Here is a 23,355-nt window from a genome sequence, read left to right as displayed (position 1 = left end):
CACCTATTTAAAACTCGTTTAATTTAAATGTTTACATTTATAATTCTGATTATATAATAATATTTTTTTATAAAAAATTTGAAAAAACAATTCCCATTAATTAATTCTCTTACGAAATTTTAATTAAAAATCAAAATTACTCACTTAAACCGATAAACTAAACTGGCCATTAACTATTTTCTGCTAAAATAAAAACCCAAAAATGCAAAGAATTCTAAACAATACAAAGTCAAGGTCAGCGAGTGTACGGACGTACCACGTCAAAAGAACTTCCTAGGTAAGTAAATAGCTTTTTCCGACTTTTCATTTTCTCAAAGGAACCTGTCTACCGTTGGATTGAAAACAACAACAGAATGCTCTTCTTCCTTTCCGAAAGAGAGAAAAAAAAAAAAAAAAAAGAAAGGATTCCGATCAATATATCTTTGTTTGAATGCATGTTAGTGCTCTGTACTGCAAATCATCTTTTTCACACTTGCTTCTCAATGTTGGTGTTGGGGGGGGGGTTTTTTTTTTTTTTTTTTTTTTTTTTAAGCTAAGAAAAAGAAGCCCATTTTATGCTTTGTAGCTAAGCAACCCTTTTTATTTTTATTCTCTGTTTCAATGCAGATATATAAGAGGAGTTGAGTGGTAGAGATATAGTTGTGAAAGCTTGGTAAAAGAAAAAAGATGGGAGGGCAAACGTCAAGAGAGAGAAAGAGAAATCCCACTGATCCTTTCACTGATACTGTGTTTTCTTCGTCAGTGGAAGACATTTCCAATGAAAATCTTTATAAAGACAAGGTTTTTGCTTATAACTCCCTTCTTTCATGTTCTCATTTCTCTTGGCATGGATTAGTTTCATTGAAGTTGGGATGACACAAATTTTTGTACTTTTTGCATTTTTTTTTTTTTTGGATTGGGTTTTGGTGTAAAATTTTTTCCCCTATTTTCATGTTTCTCTTTGTGTAGTATTATGTTGGATGATTGTGCAGCTTTTTCGAAGCTTTGCAACTCGGACCCACCTAGTATTCAACTAATTTCCATGTTTGTGCCATGATGAAGATTTTTGATATGTATAAAATTTCTAATAAAACCTTTGGGAACTTTTTTAACTTGCGAGTAAACAAGTTATAATTTTTAGATTCTTCTTACAAATTTTAGACGTGTGAATTTATAGGTAATACATACTAAAGAGTTAAACAAGTTATGATTCTTGAAAAAGAAAAGAGTTGTGAGGTTTCACATATTGTTTATGGTAAACCAACAAAATAGACAATGTTTCATTTTTATTATTTCTTTTAGAACAAAATAGAAAATGTTGAAGAAGTAAAAACATGTTTGTCATTCGTGGACAGGACTCTGAAAGATCTAAGCCTTCTTTCCTTTGACTTATCTATTTCACAGTTGTTGAATAAAAAAATAAATAAATAAGCCTCTGATTGGACGTGTTTGAATCCACACGTATGTAATATAACTGATTATCACTCTTAGGAATCATATTGATGTTTATATATATGCATATCTGTGTGTGTGTATTTATATTTATACTCTGCATGGTCGCTTCATTATATGTTTAACCGGATATGTTGTTTGGTGCTGCCAACTTACTGGGAGTAATCACTATTATCATTAATGTGCGTATAAAAGCTTTTGTCAGAATAATTGCAAGTTATTTGTTTAGATGATAAACTTTTCATTGATGATACACACTAAAAAAACAGAGTTGATGTCAGAGAAGTCACTTTTGACGGTTATATTTAAAGAAGTTATACTAAAGACTTTAGCTTCTCCACCTATTGTATTGAAATGTAAAAACTCCCGTTCTGAATTCCTTTTCATTGTGGTTTTATTGTGTTCTCAAAGCTCATTTACAATGATGTTTAAAAGTTTAAACCAAGTTTCAGTTGTTTTTATTGCCTGCAACAGCAAAACCAGCAACCTATCATTCCGAGTTGAGCTTTTACAGCTAAAACATCATACAAGTTGTAATCTTTTTAATTCATGTTCTGAACATTAATTTCTTTAGGTATAAAAGAATTCCTGAATCATTTCAATCATTTCATTCCGAATTGAGCTTTTACATCTAATCCATCATATAAGTTTCAGTTATTTTTTTTTAAGATGATGTGTCATAAAATTAGTGATTATACACAGTTTGAGACATCAATTTTTAGACAGAGGATCTCAGTCCGTTTTTTTTATTTTAAAATTTCATCGCAAGTGGGAATTAAAATTAGCCCACGTACTTCCTCACACTCTTCAGCTTTCCAATATTCTCTCTGCAGACGTTATGATGAAAAATGAGTACTCTAACTCTTGGAAATCCCCACAACTCCACCTCTTCCGCTTCTCAACTGAATATTTAGATTACTTCACCACACACAACTTTTGTTTTTTTTTTTTTGTTTTTTTCCCCTCCTTTTGCGTGGGATTTCTTCTTCTTCTTCTTCTTCTTTACATGCCAGTAAACTCAACTAAAACATTGATTTTGTTGCAGCAACTTATGGGAGCTGGGGAATCTTCCAACAAGTTAATGCTAGAAGTTTCCAAGCTCAAGATTAGCTTGAGTACTCATCATGGTGGATTTAGAAACAGAGATCAGTACTATCTTCCGGGCCCACTCTTTGGTCCCTACTCTTTTGTAAACATTTCTTGTGGAAAAGAAGAAATGGACGATGATGATCAACATAACAGGAAAAATATGGTTGAAGTTGCTGTTGTGGTTAGAGCTGTCCAGAATCTCTACAAAGGTATGTACTTCAACATTTGAGAAAAGTTTTCCTTTTTTGTGCTTTCTTTGTTTTTTTATTATTTATTATTATTATTATTTTTTTTTTTTGTAAACTCCATTCTTTGCATGCATGCCCTTCAAGAGTAATATATTCTTCAATATTTAAGAAAAGTTTTCTTTGTATTGTCTATATGTGTGAATGTTTTTCTTTTGATATGTCGTGTTTATGTTTTTTGTTTGTTCTTTTCCATAAAATTCTATTCCTTCGATGACCATGAGTACTAATATTTCCACATGCATTAACAACTTTTCCTTGTATTGCCTATATATACACATATATATGTATGATTTTTTTCTCTTTTGATATATATTTATTTGTATTCAATATATATATATATATATATATTTCCCACTCAGCATGGAAGGGCTTCAGAAAGCAGCTTAGCATTGCTGTGGCATCTCCATATACTGCTCAAGTTGACGAAATAAAAGACAAACTTGGAGAGAAGTACAAGAATCTTGATAAATTTATAGTGAAAGTGTTGACGTTTGATGAGTTACAAGGAAAAGAAGAGGATATAATAATATTATCCACTGTAAGATCAAACTGTGACGGATCACTTGGATTGCTTTCTAATAACCAAAGAGTCAATAATGTAGCTTTGACAACAGCCAGGTACACATACACTGGTACATAATACCCTTTTTGGATGAACATGATGCAATTAAATTGTATCATTTGTTTTTTCATTTGAATGCAGACAGTGTCTTTGGATTCTGGGAAATGAAAGAACTTTGTCAAAAAATGATTCTGTTTGGAAATCGATTATATGCGACGCAAAGAATCGGAATTGTTTCTTCAATATTGAGGAAGACAAGGAGATGTCAGACTTTGTAAATGAAATCAAGAAAGAGCTTGATCAATTGGATGAGGTGTTTGATGCTAATAGTCCCCTTTTCAAGAATGCTAGGTGGAAGGTATTTGACATATTTTATCTTATTATCTTTGACTCTTGTTTGATTCGTAAGTATTAATCTTTTCTTTTCTGATGCTCTCAGGTTCTGTTCAGCGATAACTTCAGGAAATCATTCGGTAAGATTAAGTCATTGCAGATGAAGAAGTTAGTCATGAACCTGTTACTGAGGCTTGCGAATGGCTGGAGACCGAAGCAGAGGAATGTTGGCATAATCTGTGATAAATCAAAACTTGCTCTGAAACAATTCAAGGTTAAAGATCTTTATGTTATTTGTTCAGTTGACATAGACCATGAGGAATTTCGGTACATCCAAGTTTTGAAGGTCTGGGATTTGCTGCCGCTGGTGGACATTCCAAAACTGGTCAAGAGACTTGATTCCATGTTTCTGACATACACTGATAAGTTTCTTAATCATTGCAAGGAAAAATGTATTGAAGGGTAAGTCCAGTATGAAACATTATTGGTGATTCAAATGTTGTTTTACTTGTGAAGTTGTTAGTAAGATCTATTATAATTAGTTGATACCTTATTTCATTTTTGGCTTTAGGGGTTTGGAGATTCCAATGAGCTGGGAAACATCCCATCACATTGTGCGTCACAAGAAATCTAGCTGCATTCAAGAAGGAAATAATGAAAGAAGGTTTTTGCAGGATTCAAAGGTCGGTGACAGTTTGCTGCTTACGAAATTCTATTCAATCTCGTCTGGTATGGTGAGCGACTTGCTCTCTAGCTGCAATGGCATGGAACTGGAACTTCCATTCGAATTGACTAGACAAGAAATGGAGATAATCAATTTTGGTAAAAGCTCCTTCATTCTTGGGAGGTCAGGAACAGGAAAAACAACAGTCCTTATTAGAAAGTTAGTTCAGATAGAGCAGTTATATCATGTAGCTTCAGAAGGTTTCCATGAATTCAAAGGTTGTAGATCCTCCAAGTTTGAAATAGCAGAAGATGGTGAAAGAGTTGAAGAAAGCGAGGAGACGTTTCTGCACCAGATTTTTGTGACTCTCAATCCACGACTATGTTGTGCTGTAAAACAACATGTTTCTGGATTGACAAGGTGTGTGATTGTCGAAAGCATCATGATTAGTATATGGTTGTTTGTATATGTTTTCCTTTACTCTTTCTTTTCCCCGTCTTTCCTTTTTCCCGTCTTTCCTTTTTGAAAGAGCACTAACTCTAATAACTCGTTTTTTTTAAAGGAATTAAAGTAGGTTATATCATGATACATTCTAGAGAATCTTTCAAGGCAAAACTTGTGTTCTTTGTGTTGCTTTCTTTTTTCACTCACTAGTCTGAATAGATAGGTGATCAACATGCATGCACTCATATATCAAATATTGTGCATATTTGTTGTAGTTTTAGGGGTGAATGATAATTTTCTCATTGATCAAAACGTATATACAGCCCCCTTTTATACATAAAGACCCCGGTCACCCTAATGCTAATTACACCAATTACTAATTCTAACGGAATCGGGGAACAAAGGGAAAAAGGAAACAAATCAGTAAAACAGGAAATTACTCAAAAAAAGAAAAGGAAACTAATTAATAGAGATATTTGGAAATGATTCCAAATCTCTTTATTCCTATTCTACTTTGTCAAATATTCTAGGATCTCTGAATTTCCTAGCCGAGTATTTCAACATATATATATATATATATCTATATATAAGCTGTTGTTTTCATTGGAAAGGTTCTTTTCTTCTGATTTGTCCCCATTTTGAATGCTATAGGTTTGCTTGTGGTGAGAAATCTGCAGAAGATTCGACTTCAATTCGTTTGGATGATATGGATGATGTATCGAATTTTGAAGAAATTCCAGATTCTTTTGTCGGTCTCCCTCCTAATTTATACCCACTTGTTCTAACATTTCACAAGTTTCTCATAATGCTGGATGGAACATTAGGCAATTCATTCTTTGATAGATTTCCTGAAGCAAAGGAAGATTCTAATGAAAGTTCAAAATCAATGGCCTTAACCACATTTATTAGAATGAAGGAAGTTAACTTTCACAAGTTTAACATTTCTTATTGGCCTCATTTCAAAAAGAAGTTAACCAACGGTCTTGATCCCTCCACAGTTTTCGCGGAAATAACGTCTTATATAAAGGGTGGACTGCAGGCTTGGAATGTTCGTGATGGAAAACTTAGTTGCAAGGATTATATTTCGCTGTCCAGTAGCCGGGTGTCAACATTAAGTGAACCTGAAAGGCAGCAGATATACGAGATTTTTATGCAATATGAAAAGAAAAAGAAAATGAATGTTGAATATGATTTGGCTGATCTAGTGACTGATCTTCATCTTCGACTCAAAGAAAAAGAGTACGAGGCTGCCAAGTTTGACTTTGTATATATCGATGAAGTGCAGGATTTAACTATGGGCCAGATTGCACTTTTTAGACATGTGTGTAGAAATGTGGAAGGTGGTTTTGTTTTCGCCGGTGATACTGCGCAGACAATTGCAAAAGGGATTGACTTTAGATTTGAGGACATTCGCCACCTTTTCTATGAGGAATTTGTAATGAAATCAAGAGGTGATAGAATCTATGGGAGAGGAGAGAAAGGTGTAATTGCAGGCATATCCCAGTTGAGCCAGAACTTTCGAACTCATGCGGGTGTTTTGAAGCTAGCTCAGAGTGTTATTGACCTTGTTTATCATTTTTTCCCACTCTCTATAGATCCCTTGAACCCTGAGACAAGCCTCATCGATGGGGAAACTCCAGTATTGGTTGAATCTAGGAATGGTAAAATTGAGTTCTCTTTCATGTTGAGTAATTCTGGAGATTGTGGAAGGAGTCTGGTTGGCTTTGGAGCTGACCAGGTTGTCTTGGTAAGAGATGACAACGTCAAGAATGAAATTCTGAAATACAGTGGGAATCATGCTCTTATATTAACAATATCCGAGTGCAAGGGCCTAGAATTTCAGGTGATTAATATTAGATTATGGATCGAGTTGGAGATGTCCGAAATAAGCTTTGAGATGAATTTTATGTATTATGTTTTCTTTCTTTTATTTTGTTTTAAGTTGATAATGCATGTTGTTAAATTTTTCCATCAATCTTAATTCTTCTAGTTCCATCGTGTCCAGAAATATTATATTCTTCGGAAACATCTTACTTTTAAAGAACATATCTATGTTATTTTATGTTTGAAGTCAAACTGGATAGTTCAATTTTACCTTCCACTCAAGCACTTTTGTTTACTTACCATGTTTCCTTTCTTGTCACAGGATGTCCTGTTGTACAATTTCCTTTCTTCATCACCTATCAAAGAACAATGGAACCTCATATACTCTTTTATGAAGGAAAAGAATATCCTTGGCCATACATCACGGTGGTCGTTTCCAAGTTTGGACCATGCTAAGCATAGACTTTTGTGTTCTGAGCTGAAGCAACTGTATGTGGCTATTACTCGTACAAGGCAAAGGCTATGGATTCTTGAGACTGGTGACGGTGAAGGGTTTTCCGCACCCATGTGCGACTATTGGAAAACGATGCAACTTGTCAAAGTTCGAGGACTTGATGATTCATTTTTGGAGGAGATCCAAGTTTGCAGCAGCAAAGAGGAGTGGAAGTCGAGAGGCATTAAGGTCTTTTTTGTTTACTACTATGTTGTTTAATAGAAGTACTATTGTCGAATACCACAAGGTGACAAACTCTATCTTATACAAAGGAATTTTAAACAATTTCCATGTTTTTTATTGTGCAGCTTTTCAAAGAACAGAAGTATGAGCCTGCAAAAATGTGCTTTGAAAGAGCAGGAGAGGCGTTTTTGGCAAAGTGGGCTGAAGCTTCTGGCCTTCGAGCTGCTGCTTGGAATATAAGCACTTCAAATTCTGATGTGGCTGGGGTGTATCTCAAGAATGCTGCTATAATATTCAATTCTATTGAAAAATTTGAGGAAGCTGCCAAGTGCTTCTACGAATCGAAGGAATACAATTTGGCTGGTATTTTCTTCTATATTTCTGGACAAATTTTTTCTTTCCATGCAGTACAAAGTGTTAGTTTACCAATCCATCCCAAAAGCTTCAGCTATTAGGAGGTGGACTAACAATAGTTTTATACTTTAATACTCCCTCCCGACAATCGTGTGGATGGGAAATTAATTAGAAAGCCCAACACGTGAATATTTAAGCCCGAGATATATTAAAGGCCTAACATGACAATTTAAATAGGGATGAAGAGTGCAATTATGACGGTTTGAGCTCATGACCTCCCGCTCTGATGCCATGTTAGTTTACCAATCCATCCCAAAAGCTTAAACTATTAGAAGATGAGCCAATAATAGTTTTATACTTTAACACAAAGGAAGAAATTTGATCTTAGTTTCGTGTGACAAGTTTATGGAGTTTTTTAGTGTAAAACAAAAAAAAATAATGCACTTATTTAAGGAGTTTTTTAGTGAAAAAAAAAAATCATGTTATTGAATAATGCACTTATATTTGTATAATTTTTTGTCCGATTATACTGTTCATGCAGGTTCTATTTATCTGGAAAATTTTGGGGATTCTAAGCTACAAGAAGCTGGAGAATGTTTTGTTCGAGCACGGTCTTATGAGCGTGCAGCTTTTGCATATGCCAAGGGCAACTTCTTCACTAAATGTTTGGAATCTTGCCTTCAGGGAAAACTATTTAACAAGGGACTTCATTACATTCCCTACTGGAAAGACCATGCAACCCAAAATAATTACATGACAAGAGACATGAATGAAATCGATGCAATCCATCCCAAAAGCTTAAACTATTAGAAGATGAGCCAATAATAGTTTTATACTTTAACACAAAGGAAGAAATTTGATCTTAGTTTCGTGTGACAAGTTTATGGAGTTTTTTAGTGTAAAACAAAAAAAAATAATGCACTTATTTAAGGAGTTTTTTAGTGAAAAAAAAAAATCATGTTATTGAATAATGCACTTATATTTGTATAATTTTTTGTCCGATTATATTGTTCATGCAGGTTCTATTTATCTGGAAAATTTTGGGGATTCTAAGCTACAAGAAGCTGGAGAATGTTTTGTTCGAGCACGGTCTTATGAGCGTGCAGCTTTTGCATATGCCAAGGGCAACTTCTTCACTAAATGTTTGGAATCTTGCCTTCAGGGAAAACTATTTAACAAGGGACTTCATTACATTCCCTACTGGAAAGACCATGCAACCCAAAATAATTACATGACAAGAGACATGAATGAAATCGATGCCATAGAACAGAAGCTTCTGAAGGGTGCTGCAGTTGATTACAAAAAGCTTGGAGATAAATCTGCAATGATGAAATGTGTTAAAGCCTTCAACTCTAGGAATTCAATGCGCATTTTTTTGAAAACTGAAGGGTGCCTTGAGGAGCTTATCCAACTGGAAAGTGAATGGGGAAACTTTATGGATGCTGTGATGATAGCTAAGGGAATGGGAGAAACACTACTCGAGGCTGAGCTATTGGAAAAGGGCAAACATTATAAAGAAGCATCACTTGTTATTCTGTTATATGTGTTGGCAAATTCTTTATGGGTACTTGAGAGTAAAGGATGGCCCTTGAAGCAATTTACTGGAAAAAAGGAACTTTTAGATAAAGCTGAAACACTGGCAGATAATGTTTCAACCTACTTCTACAAGTTAGTGTGGATAGAGAAAACTGTTCTTTCAGATGAAAGGCTTCCATTGTCTGGGTTGCAACAATTGTTCAGTGATTCAGAGCAGTGCCAAAGTGTTGGAGGTGAAATATTATCTGCCTGGAAAATTCTTGATGTTCATTTTTCTGTCAGTAGTTCCAAATACGTATGGCGATTTCATGCAGAAAATGGCTTGTCTGAGAATCAAGTTTCTGTTAAAACACTAGTCTTCTTTTGGAACGTTTGGAAAACAAAGATAGAGAAGATATTTGACTATCTTGGACATCTTGAAAGTGATGATGTGTATGGGGAGTTTTGCTTGAACTACATGGGTGTGCGTGTGATTGACAATTTTGAAAATAACAAGACCATCTACCTTCTGCTTCAAGCTGATGCCCACTGGTTGAAACAAATTAGTTGCAAGAATTTGCATAGGAGAGGGAGGTTAGTTAGCTGTAACGCTAAGCAATTTGCTGATGCCGCTCGATGTTATTGGACTTCAGAAATGCTCTCTGTCGGAAGAAAGGTGTTAGTGAGTCTAAAAGCTCTCTATGAGTTCTCAAAGGATATTTCTTTACTCCTCCATTGCCAAGCTCTTCCTCTAGTTCACATGTACAGTGTTGCAAAATCTCTCATCGACTCCAAGCTTTTGCTCTACAAGGAACATGATTGGGTTTTTAGCTACCTTGAGCTATCCATGGATAACATCCTGGGGATCATATTTCCCCCGGATTGGAGAAAGCCATTGACAATGGAGATGATTATCCGGAGGGAGACAAAGGAGTTCAAGGATTTAGTCGAAGACATAATTTGTAGAATCAGTAGCTCAAACAGTCATCTGACATACCAAGAAATAGGAAAAGTGGTAATGGCAGTGTTGGGGAGCTCTCAAAAACTTTCTGGTGAAACATATAGGAAAGTTTCTCTGAGGTTTGGAAGCAATCCATTTTGGAGCTCATGTATTCAAAGTTTTGGGAAGAGGGGATACCGTTCCATGGATGTTTCTGCTGTCAAAAGTTTCCATAAAGCTTTGGAACTGACTTATTATGCTGATTGTGTGGGCCAGACTAACTATGTAGCACCAAATTGCTTCATCTACCTCATCGAACGCCTTCTGACCAACATTTTCTGCTTAAAAGGTTGCTTTTTCTCATCAAAATCTTGTCTTCTTGAATGGCTTATTAACCGGGAATGGAATAAGAATTCCACAGACAAATTTGTCGCTGATTGGCAAGAGCAGTTTAGTCATGTCCTCGATATTACCGCAGCCATTCTTGCTGAGCTTCTCTGCAATGAACAAGATGTCATTACATGGATGAAAAATTCAAAGCTCGGATTGCCGTATTATCCACTCCTAGTGTTGAGACTGTTTGTTGCTCTTTGTTTACTCTGTGCAAACTCTGGGAAGTACTACGATTTCCTTTTTGAATTACTGGGTAGGACAGAGATCACTGCAAAACTACCACCAGAATTCTACAATTTCATTCAGAAACTGAAACCAGGAAACTTGGAAGACAATGTTCGTGTTCTCGCCAAAGCTTTCAGGAGAATTGGGAATTCCCTTGTGGTAGTGAGTTCGGGAGAATGTCGCATCAAGTATGACATCCCAGATGCCATATTTGTAGACCTGAAAGTCCACCAAGGAAGAGAGAAGTTGATTGGCATATTGTTCAAGTAGTGTTGACGGATTCTTTCACTCCTAGTGGTAAGTTCCACAAACACTTTCTTATTTCCTGGTATATCTGATCAATAATTTCTTTTCCTAGTTGATGAACATGAACATGTTAATAGAAACGCTTTCAACTTTTTGAAGACGTGAAAAAGCTTTCTTTTTTTTTTTTTTTTTAACTTGAAATTGGTGGTGGTTCAAGTCTTTTTTCTTTGCCCTACTTGTATATAATTCTCTTTCTTCATATAATTCTTTGTTCTCAGGTATTGGGATGGATATATATATATATATATATATATATATATATATGAAAGGCTGGCCAACAGCAACTGAGAAGTTACCTCCAATTCCAAAGGCCCAAGGTTGGGGGATGTGGTTCTAAGGATTTTCATTTTCATTTTGTAAAGACTGAAATTTCACTGAGCAGGAATTGGGACAAAACATAGAATTCTTGTCAACATTTTGCAGTTATTATGGCAATTATCTTTGGAATCACAATTGCAACTCCTATACGTTTAGCCTTTCATTTTGAGAAATACCTCTATATGTTAAGCAATGAGCATGGCACTTTCATTGTGAAATTTGATACGAGAAAACACACAAAAGCAAAACATGCAAAATTCACAGACAGATCTCTGGGGGAGCCATGCATAGCTTAATCATTTATCCGATTAAATTAGATAATTGTTCACTCTTATTAATTGCTTAAAATCGATGCCACATATTTATCCTGGGAAACATGTCTTTGGCTTTTTTTTTTTTTTTTTTACAAGACTTGTCAAATGAATAAAGCAAAAGTAGATACATCATATAAGAAAAATGTTAGCATTACTTTCTCTGTCAATCACTTTCTTTGTCACTTTATTTCTCTATTTAAATAATAATATATCATATTAATAGAGTATATGTTGTCAAACAATAAATGCAAACAGTAATATAAAATGTAATAGTAGCATTTTTGGATTTTTGGTAGATTCAATTCTCAAATTAAAATATACTAATATAGGAGTGATAATATTTCTAATAAAATCTGCAATAGGGTTGAGTCACATGCACATAGGGAAAAACAATTATAACATTATCAAAGTGTATTCAAATTCAAATTACAAGGGGTACCCCGAATAAAAACACACTTTCTCAACATTTAAATTCAAATTATAAATTGCATATAATTTATTTCATTCTATTCATTTTTTTATCACCGTTGTTAGTTTATAATTGTGACGACCCTCCTAAGCGGCCGTCACCGTAGCTTACTTTTTACTTGTACTTACTGGGGTTTCTTAAAATTTACGGAACATTTTTTTTTTTTAATATATGAAGGAATAATTTCATAACTCGTAACAATCATTTCAAAAGAATGACTCACTAAATTTCTTAAAGCTTTTCTTAATTTCAGTTAAGATAAAACCTTATAGAAATATCTTTCAAACGGGGCAGCGTTTGAACTATTGTTTCAAATACTCTTTAAAAGTCTTTTTAAAACTAGCCAATTCAATCTGGCCATTTAATTTGACTTTAAATCAAATTTCGAGAGAAATCTTAAATTCAATTACATCTTAAAGTCCTTTTAAAATCAATCATTTAAATCGCCATGTTTAAAATTCGTTTATTTGTTACATGCACTGTTGCAACGTTCTAAAACTTAAATACTCAAAACTAGGGTTGTTAGCTAGAACTTCGGTTTTCTTAACATACATATGTACATATACCTTTTAAACATACATGCTTGAAACCTTTAAATCATATATACATATACATGATTTTACTTGAACTTACTGCAGAAGATTTTAAGTGTTAGCGGTATCCATTCCCATCTCCACCATTCGTCCGCCGCTCACCATTGCCCTTCAAGAATTACTGATAGGTTTCTTACCTACAACATGAACGTATCTGATTGAGCTTTCGCCCAGCAAGTAGGAACTATCTCTCGCAAAATAACTGTGAGTACACATGAATAAATATGCATAAGCTGATTATGCTTAATTAAGATGTTTTATCATAGTCTTATTATCTTATATTATCTTTCTTATCTTTTCTTTCTTTCTTTTGGGCCCGAGTGCTCGCATACCACTTGCGTGCAATCATCGGGACGTGAGGATTTACAAGGTCCCCCACGATACCGTGATTATAACTTGAATGCCTCCCTTGAGTCGGAGGACATTATTATTTTTTTTTCTCCCTTGTGGAGCTTGAGTTACCTCCCTTGTGAAGGCTGGTACGGAACTCAACTGAGATTATTCTTATAAGTTCCTTTTGACTTATTAAGGTGTATGCAGTATGACATGGCATCGAATACAATACTTAAGGCATAAACATGTATATATATAACATGTGTAATTTTTTTCTTTAAAATATCTTCATACTGTAGGCGAGATTCCTACTTACCTGATTTATAGAGCTGGAATCCACTTTTCGCCAAACAGTCTATTCTCTTACTTGCTTACTTCTGAAAATAAACACCCATTGCGAGTGTGAGATTATCTGTCGTTTGCTATTCTATTTTAGCAGCTTATGAAGGAAATCTAGTCCTTTACTTAAGGCACGTATTCCTTTCCTTTACTGAAGGATAATTTACTATAAGGATCAATTTATTAAATCCTCAAAATCTTATTTTCCTTAATTGTCATTACAAATTTGTGCTAAATTGATAATTCATTAATTATCTTATCCTTATAATAAGTCTAATAATTTAGTTAACTAATTTTAGTAATTAATTAACCCCCTTATTCATATACTAAGTCTACATAAGTTAGTTAATTAATCTTAGTAATTAAGTAACTTCCTTAACCATGTTCTAAGTCTTACATAATTTAATTAATTAGTTTAATAATTAATTAAATTATCATCCATAATACACTTTTAATAAATTTTACTTTACCTCACTTGACGGGCTCATAATAATGTTGAGGTCCGTATTTAACGTCGTAAAATTAAGGGTCTAGCGTATCATTTTTTTTTTACGATTTTCTCTTACCCGCTTATTTGAAAACCGTTAAGATTTATTAGAAAACTATATACGACGTTTAACATAAACATAAACATAATTCGTGAATCTCATAATTAACGTATTTCGTGAAAATCATACGCCTTATACGAGTATCTTAATTAAATTGTAAGCAAGGTTTGTACTTGCCTGGATTCCGAACTAAGCGGTTCTGATAGTATCTCGCTTGTCGTGTCCTCATGCGTATTCCTCAAAATTAATTCTGGGAAAAGCTGCAAGCACTATGAATGATCCTTGAGGAACATCGTAGCTTTAAACACTCGATTCTGATCTTCACCTATTTAGTCCGAACCACCTCGATCCGCGTGCAACCAGTACCAGACCATTCTTATCAGAATTTAATTTTGGTTGAACGGACGTCACCATTTCGTTCGGCACATCAAAACGAGTTGGGATATGGTCTCGGATCATCAAACGGATGTCGATAGCCTGAGAAACGACACCTCGCCGGAATACAGCAACGGAGGCCGCGGTATACGGCGGCGGAGGCTCCCGGAGAGTTTTTCTGCGGCGGACTTGGGTCCTACCCCCCTAACTTGACCCTTCTGAGTCCATTGGTGCAGTTAATTTCACACCATTCGACATGTAACAGTACCTATCGGGACCGGCAACGTTGGTAAAATCCGGCGACTCAAATCTCACAATTCCAGTCATCAATTCTTAAAATTGGTTGAGAGGTTTTCTTACCCGCTTACTTATGAGTGTTGTGACACCAAAGTCACTACGATCCAACGGTTAGATCATCGGAACCACCTCTTCCCTCCACGGACGACGGTAGTGGCTCCGTTTTTAGGCCAAACTGCGACGGTGACGGTGACTGCTGGTCGGGATCTACTGGGCGTCGGCTTCTGAGTCGATTGGTGGGGGCGGTGACATCCACGACGGCCTGGAGAGAGAGAAACGACGGCGGCGACAGCGGCGATTCTGACCACCACGGACGGCGGCGCTCCGGCCAGAATCGAGCTATGAAAAATGGATGGGTTTTCTTCGTCTCGCTGCACTGAGTCCATAGGGACTGAAATCATCTCAATCGGAGGTTGGATGGCGGAGATATCACGACGGGAAGAAATGGGTATTTTCAAAACTTCCGCCGGCGATTGCGGCTGATTCCGGCGGAGTTGGAGGTCGTGCCGCATGTCTTTGAACTCAGCTCGTCGATATCTTTCTATTGACACCGGCGGTGTCAAAAACAGAGGTCAGAATCTCAACTTGAGTATTTAGCCATTGATGGTTTTGTGAGAAAACATGAAAGGCGAGAGAGAGAGAGAAAACGTGAGCAAGAGAGAGAAAATTATAGAATCCTAAAAATTACACTACATAAAGTGTGATTATTATTATTTTTTTATTTATTTATTTTTTAAACTTGAAATTGGTGGTGGTTCAAGTCTTTTTTCTTTGCCCTATTTGTATATAATTCTCTTTCTTCATATAATTCTTTGTTCTCAGGTATTGTGATGGATATATATATATATATATATATGAAAGGCTTGCCAACAGCAACTGAGAAGTTACCTCCAATTCCGAAGGCCCAAGGTTGGGGGATGTGGTTCTAAGGATTTTAATTTTAATTTTGTAAAGACTGAAATTTCACTGAGCAGGAAGTGGGACAAATCATAGAATTCTTGTCAACACTCTGCAGTTATTATGGCAATTATCTTTGGAATCACAATTGCAACTCCTGTACGTTTAGCCTTTCATTTTGAGAAATACCTCTATATGTTAAGCAATGAGCATGGCACTTTCATTGTGAAATTTGATACGAGAAAACACACAAAAGCAAAACATGCAAAATTCACAGACAGATCTCTGGGGGAGCCATGCATAGCTTAATCATTTATCCGATTAAATTAGATAATTGTTCGCTCTTATTAATTGCTTAAAATCGATGCCACATATTTATCCTGGGAAACATGTCTTTGGCATTTTTTTTTTTTTACAAGACTTGGCAAATGAATAAAGCAAAAGTAGATACATCACATTAGAAAAATGTTAACATTACTTTCTCTGTCAATCACTCTATTTCTCTGTTTAAATAATAATATATCATATTAGTGGGGTTTATGTTGTCAAACAATGAATACAAACAATAACAGAAAGAGTAATAGTAATATTTTTAGATTTTTGGTAGATACAATTCTCAAATTAAAATATACTAATATAGGAGTGATAATATTTCTAATAAAATCTATAATAGGGTTGAGTCACATGCACATATCAAAGTGTATTCAAATTCAAATTACAAGGGATACCCCAAATAAAAACATACTTTCTCAACATATAAATTGAGGTTAATAGCAAGGGCAGAAATGGGGAATATCTTTTTTTTTTTAAATAAAGCTATTTTTACCATGAACTTTTAGGTTGTTTTAGTAACGGACCCTCACTCTACGAACTGAAGGAAAATGGTGTTCTTTCTCAACTATAAACAATTTATCATGAATAATCCTCTTTCTTACTGTCTTGGGGTATTTATTGGTAGTGTGTTTATCGCTCTTATATTTTCTTTGTTGGGAATCATGTGACAAATGTGACTTTATTACCGGTGGATAGAAGAGAGGCGTAATTCTTTGCATCTCAGGATCAGATTGAAAATTGTACGGCCGTTTTCTGTGATCCATTTTTCTGAAGGTAATTGAAATCCTGCACAACGCATTTAAGCACTTATTTAGTCTACATAGGAGGTTTAGCACATAATAATCCTAAGATAATTTCCAATGCAAATACGAATGCTATATTTAACAAACATAATTGTAAGAATTACATATTGTATGTTGTTTAATTTTGTGATCCAATCATAATTGTATTTTAAAATGCTATACTTACATTGAGCACTTTTATCTCCCTAACTTTTCAGGTTTTGACAACTTTTCCCCTAGTAAACGTTTAATTTTGAGTCTATACCCCCACAACTTGCTAAATCGTTGCAATGTGCTCCATTTTTTAACTTTTTTGGGTCCGATGTGGAGATTGATTTGGAGATTTCAGTGATTTGTGTTGGATTTCAATTGAGATTTAAGGATTTAATGTTGTAGGCGAGGCATTCGTTGGCTTTTTTAGTTCGCTAACTTACGGCATTAGTAATATAGGGTATATTGCATCGATTTTGCAAGTTACGGGGGTTAAAGTACCAAAATTAAAAATTCTGAGACAAGTTGTCAAAACCTAAAAAGTTCAGGGTGGAGAAGTGCTAAAAGTTCTAAGCTTTGGCACCCGTAAAAGGAAAATTTTTAATCTTTTAAATAATTGGAAATTGACAATGTCCTGATCATTAAGTGAAGATAATTGAAATTCCGCTCAAAGAAGTGCTTATACAAAGTTAGTCAACTTATAGGAGGCTTCACTATCAAATTGTAATCCTATTTATATCTACAATTCAATTTAGAAACAACATGCTGAACAATACATAGAAGGAAAATGATTAAGAGCTAAGGCAAAAAAATGCACACCTTTTTTCCGAGACAGCAGAGATGCAATGCTTGGCGATGTCAGCTCCATTACCATTAAAAATTAGTACCGAACTGCAAAGACGAGAATAAGGCGCCGCGGTAAGTTGTTACCAAATGCATATGTTTCTAGGACATGCTGACCAAAAAACTAAAATGGAAGGCGTAAACATATGAATTGCTCTTAAAACTTACTTAAACTAGATTTAATTTTGTCAAACATAAGCTCAAAATATCCCCTTCTAAAAATACCTCTAAACCACACGTGAGGCAAGAAGTTTCAGGTTGAAAAGAGATGAAAACATAGGAAGCATACCCGGTTGGCAAATGGACTGGTTTAGGCCCTTCAAACTCCCCTGCACCCACAACTTTTAGATTTGAACCGAAAAGTATATTGCAATCGGATAGTAATGATACAGTGCAGAAAGGTCTGAGAAAGTCATGGTGGTCGATATGAGGAGGAATGCAATCTCCTTCCTCGTATATATTCACAATGCAGCTATCGGGGACACATTTCGGAGGCAAGACATGCCACCTGACCATCCTCTTTATCATTTGTTTGAACAATGGAGGTAAGGGTTCAACCTCGGCATCTCTTATGATACCCGGGGGGTTTCCATGTTTGTCCTGCAATGTTTAGTTGAAAAGAAAGTAAACTACAGAAGAAAACCAGAAAACCAAGATGTTACATGTTTCAAGTCATTCAAAAATAATAAGAATAAAAAGAAGATAGGTAGAAAAACTGAATAAAAAGTTGAGAAAATGCTAGTATCACTTTTTCTGTTACTTTCTTTGTCACTCTATACATTCACTGTTTGACACGCGGACTCTACTATCTCATTTTCTGTTGAAATAATAATATACAATGTTAGTAGAGTCCGTGTGTCAAACAGTGAATGCACAGAGTGACAAAAAGAGTGACAGAAAGAGTGATGATAGCATTTCTCTAAAAAGTTACCACTGCATAATTGTAGCAGCAACCAAATTGTATTGTGACACGGCCCTTGCCTCGCATCCACTTTTTAGGTTCCGAATACGTTCTCCCTGAAAATTGTTATAATTGAAAAGGCAAATGAGCTGAATATGAATTTTCATTTCTCAAATTACCACTCTAATAATGAGTTTCCATAGTTCAAATTAGTATATTTTAGAAACAAGCAAATACATCACCACGTAATAAAGAAGGAAAGCTCTTCCTCTACTGAAATCTCTCTCAAAAGTAATAGATTAGAAATTGTAAAAATGAAAAGATGTGTAAGATTGAGTATCAATCGGAGGAAAATTGCAAGTCACAAATTCAAAACCTAACTCATAGAGAGACAAAGAGAACAAGTACTAAACTAAACCGACTATTTGTTTTCATATACCTCTAAGTTGGTTCTTCCTTCCCTTATCCTGCAACTTGTACACAAATTCAACTATCTTTTTTTGCTCTTCAACATCGAAGACCCGAGTGTAAAGCCCCAGCCCTTCCAGAACATTTGTAAGTCGTCCATCTACTCTCTCAAAGCAGCAAAAGCTATCCTTCCAGCCCATTCTAGAAACTCGAGCGTTCTCTTCCTCCTCCGAAAGCCCGTCATCAATCAAAGAGGAATCTTCTCCGACTCCATCGTCAAGAAGTAACTCTGAACTTGAATGCTGAAGTGAACAGCTTTTATTGTTTGGTGATGCAGGCCTAGGAGAACCGGGATACTCTCTTTTCCTTGCCATGATAATAAGTTCAGGTGTTCCAATAGAATCTTGAGGACTGATGTTTTGCTGGTTAGTCCTCTCACTATTCTGCGAGAACCATGATGCATCAGCATTTCCTTTGGCACTATCACCGCCACCTTTTTCTTGCATTAATAATAAAAAAAGTGATAAATACAATAGGATAATAGTTTACTTGTCAAATATTATGTCACAGAGTAGAAAAAATTAGCCAAGTGGAACCACAAGAAAATGGAGGGAAAAAGATTAGAGGTTGATATTTCACCTTGAACAATCTGTGGATGCTAATGGAAAAAATTGGAAGAAAAATAGAAAAAAAAGAGATACAAAAATAAAAGAAGAAAATGGTCCACTATAAAATAAGAACAAAAACAGTTGATTTTTACACTGAACAAGATATGTTCATGATTTTCCAAAAAGCAAAAAGCAGGCCAAGCCAGCAAGATGGCAAATTCTAAACAAGAACATGGGCACTATTCTTAAGAAAGCATATATAACAGAGCAAAACGAAGAGACCATTCACCTTTTAAGTTAAAATACTTATCCTTAAACACATACAAGGTATTGCCATTATTCTCATAGAATAATACAACAGAGCAAAACAAAAAGACTATTCATGGCCAGAGCAATAGTCTGTGTAAGGAACTCGAAAAATCCACAAAGAAAAGACTAATCAATGAAGTATATTTCTGATTCAAGAACCATAATTTACAATGAGCAAAGCCAAAAAGAAGAACATCTATAAAGAAGCAACTTTTTTGAATCTAAATTTTAGCTTTTACCATGTAGAGGTTTAGGAACTCTGTTCACTGCTAGTACAGAATGTAAGATCTAGAAAGCTGCCTCGTAGAAAAGTGCGGGGAGAGGCAACCAGGCCTAGCTACTCTCCGGGTGAGACCAAAGGGGACCACACACGCTGAAAAATGTACAGTGAGTTAGAACTACTTAAGTTGGGAGACGAAGCGTGTCACCTTAGTCCCACTAAAAGTTTATGAACATTGACTCGGTAATCTGGAAATAGTCTCAAGCACCACCCACGGCCACGGGAATCAAGCTTAAGACACTGCACCAACCAAACCACCTTAGTGGTGTAAGATCTAGAAAGGTTCACCACAGAAACATACCATGATTAATGGCTTCTGTAGTATCGTTGAACAATTGGGTTATTACAAAAGTTGGCAAATGCAGGGTCATTATATTTATCAATTGGGCTTACAAAAAATGACTCCTATAAAATTCACTTTGATTCCCAGCTTTCAGTTTTGAACATTATACTACCTTGGCATTATTAAAATTGACAAAAATAATCATGTCGTTAGGAATCCGTCAATTTGTTGATGCAAAATTGCACATTAATGCATGTGTTTGTTTTCACTTTTTACCGAAATACCCCTTGAAAATAGACGTGTGCACGAACATCCACCAATTAACGGACTCTTGGCGGAAAGACCAATTAGTTTTATATCATAAGAACAACTCCAACCATGCTAGTCATTTCATGTTTTTTGCCAAAATGGCTAATGATTTAGCCTTTTTTTTTTTTTTAACTTTCCTTCACTCCAACCCTTATTTAAATGGTTAGCTATTTTAGAGAATGTCTTTAACACTAACTAAATATAGTTAGCATAGAGAGGCTAGTCATTTAATTTTTGTATTATTTTATTCTTTCAACAGTAATAAATGCAAAAGTTTTTTTTAAAAATTTAATAAAGTTATTTATATTTTAAATTCAATAAATATTAAAATAATTTATATTTAGCTAAAATAGTGAGTATGGTTGTAGTGAATCATAAAAAAAATTGTTAGCTAAAATAGCTTTCTAGCCATTTTAGCTAAAACTTAACTAAAATTCTGGTGCCATAGGAAGACAGAGTTCTTGTAAATAACCCTTCTCAAAACTTTTAAATCGGACATTACTTGTTAACAAAGCAATTCTTCCAAAAGGGAAACAGCATCATGTTTGCATGGAAGAAGCCTTCTCAAAAAGGACACAAAAAATAAGGAATCTAGAGAAGCAGAGAATAAAAGCAATAGTACCAACGGAGGAAACCTCCATAATCAAAAGCCGCGTTGTTCACGTTTTTTTTTTTCTCTCATTGGGATTTCAAAGTGAATGTGCCTTTTTTAAGTAAGTTTTAGCAAATTAACAAAATTTGTTAAATTAGGAAAATGGCCATTTTAAGAAATGACTAATATTTGTGGTTTATCACTGATTATTGATTAACCTCATGGTTTATTCAGTAAATAATTTGGTAGTTTATCAATGATCACGGATTAACCAGAATCAATTAGTGATTGACCAATTTCAATCAATAATTTTTCATTTTATCACGGGTTATCCATGGTGAAAAAAGACCATTTACCTTAAAAGAGTTCGACCATTTACCAAAAAGAAAACGTTCGGCCGTTAATTGAAAACGGTGTCTTTCCTGTGTGATCCCCCGAATTTTCCCTTCATCTTTTTTTATTTTTTTGTAACGGCCAGGAAAAAAAAATCCCATCAAAATCAATATGAGAGAAAAAATAATGAAAAATTTCAACTTCATTTTCATACAACAACATTAGATATTACCAAGTAGAAGAAAATTTTGAACGTTTTCCGTTTTTGTGTAAGGAACCTGACCATAATTGATATCTACGTACCCAACCAAACGGCGTATGTGAATTTTATGTTGCAAGAAAAGTGATTGTCCTTTCTCATTGGATTAATCAAGCCAATAAGCTAAATAAAAAAAAATAAAAAAATAACAATAACAATAATAAGCTAATAAGCACCAAACTCTATTATGTGAGTGTCAACCTCTAATTCTAACATAAATAGCAAGCAAATACACATGACAATATTCAAAAATAAAAAGCAAAAGAACAAATTTAAAAAAAAAAAAAAAACCCAACTTTCACAATTTCAAAAAGGAAATTGAAGGTAAATTAATAATAACGTTTAAAACAAAAAAAGAGCTTGAATTGCAATAATTAATACCAGTGAGGAAAAGGTTACGAGCACGATCCTCCAAATGGGCTTGGCAGTGGTCGCAGAATCCTTGGGAGAGAAGCTTCAAAAGTTGGTGATGCTCCAGATTCCTCAGTAAGCTCATGCACCCAATAGCGTTCTTCTTGTAATGATTCTCTTTAGCCATCAAAACAAGAGAGAGAAACAAAGAACTAGAGAGAGAGAGAGAATTTAGGAAACACAGATGGATGCAGAAGAAGACTTTGCTTAAGTAGAAGTAGCAACAACGTTGACGGGGAGAGAGAGAGAGAGAGAGAGAGAGAGAGAGAGAGAGAGAGAGAGAGAGAGAGAGAGAGAGGGAGAGGGAGAGAGAGAGAGAGAGAGAGAGAGAGGGAGAGAGAGAGAGAGAGAGGGAGAGAGGGAGAGGGAGAGAGAGAGAGAGAGAGAGAATTTAGGAAACACAGATGAATGCAGAAGAAGACTTTGCTTAAGTAGAAGTAGCAACAACGTTGACGTTAACTTGGTTCTGTATGCTTGACTTCGTGTTGGAGACAACGAACATTGAGAAGTCAAGAACCCCCGGTGCTCTTTACTCTTTTGTTATTTTTCCCACATGGGTCACTATTTTTACATAAATCGCAAATTTGCCCCTGGGTGTAGATCTATCTCATATAAGTGTCTTAACTTTCCTTCTGTCTCGTGTCATGTTTCTATAAGAAAAAACGTTATATTGCCATTAAATATTCGGTAATTGACATAGTTTGCTCTCACATTTTTGGGATAATTTTAATATAGTATTATGCGTTATGAAATTGTCTTTTAATACTCCATGTTTTTTATAATTTAAAAAATATAAGATACTAAAAGTTAAGTTTAAATTTTTATAAGATAAAATATAGTAATAGAAAATTTTAAGTTACGAAAAAAACAATAAAAAGAGTTTGAAAAGATGAGACAAAGAAGTGTTTTTTTTTTGTTGATAGACAAATATTTAACAAAGAAAAAATATATATATATATAATTGCGTCTTAAATCTATTTTACTATAGGTGTGGAAAAAGTGGATTAAAGGGTGCCATTGTGCCATTTAATATAATCGAATTAAAATGATGCAATGTTAATAATTCATATACCAACAACAATAGTTTTCCTTGTTTTGTTCATTCATAACTACATCTATTTCCTACTTTCTCCCCTGTTTTTAAGATTTTTTTTTTAAACCCCAAATCTTTACACCACCACGACACACTCCTTCTCTCTCCACACAGTGCTTACTGCTCATCCAAA

The 23,355-nt window shown here is 34.9% G+C and overlaps 3 protein-coding genes across 3 annotated transcripts; 2 read left to right on the top strand and 1 right to left on the bottom strand.

Moving 5' to 3' along the window:
• Positions 1-332: 332 nt before the first annotated feature.
• Positions 333-8,435, top strand: LOC21393309 (TPR and ankyrin repeat-containing protein 1). Its single transcript, XM_024171975.1, has 11 exons — positions 333-492; positions 606-780; positions 2,477-2,729; positions 3,128-3,386; positions 3,472-3,688; positions 3,770-4,125; positions 4,235-4,747; positions 5,423-6,614; positions 6,918-7,277; positions 7,397-7,634; positions 8,167-8,435. Exons 2-11 carry the CDS (start codon positions 667-669, stop codon positions 8,433-8,435), a joined length of 3,771 nt encoding a protein of 1,256 aa, XP_024027743.1. The 5' UTR covers positions 333-492; positions 606-666.
• A 160-nt stretch (positions 8,436-8,595) lies between these two features.
• Positions 8,596-11,467, top strand: LOC112093471. The gene is made up of 2 exons (XM_024171969.1): positions 8,596-10,995; positions 11,223-11,467. Exon 1 carries the CDS (start codon positions 8,596-8,598, stop codon positions 10,966-10,968), a length of 2,373 nt encoding a protein of 790 aa, XP_024027737.1. The 3' UTR covers positions 10,969-10,995; positions 11,223-11,467.
• A 4,670-nt stretch (positions 11,468-16,137) lies between these two features.
• On the bottom strand, positions 16,138-22,382 carry LOC21393308. Its single transcript, XM_024172069.1, has 6 exons — positions 22,100-22,382; positions 18,777-19,244; positions 18,368-18,453; positions 17,726-18,036; positions 17,413-17,484; positions 16,138-16,606 (listed from the first exon to the last, which is right to left on the bottom strand). The coding sequence occupies exons 1-6, from the start codon at positions 22,254-22,256 to the stop codon at positions 16,333-16,335; spliced, it is 1,368 nt and encodes a 455-aa protein (XP_024027837.1). The 5' UTR covers positions 22,257-22,382; the 3' UTR covers positions 16,138-16,332.
• Positions 22,383-23,355: the final 973 nt, after the last annotated feature.

This window comes from Morus notabilis, unplaced genomic scaffold (genome assembly GCF_000414095.1).
Source record: "Morus notabilis unplaced genomic scaffold, ASM41409v2 Scaffold1049, whole genome shotgun sequence".
Lineage (NCBI taxonomy): Eukaryota > Viridiplantae > Streptophyta > Magnoliopsida > Rosales > Moraceae > Morus > Morus notabilis.
The sequence above is the reverse complement of the archived record's forward strand: the minus strand, read 5'-3'. Positions and strand labels throughout refer to the sequence as shown.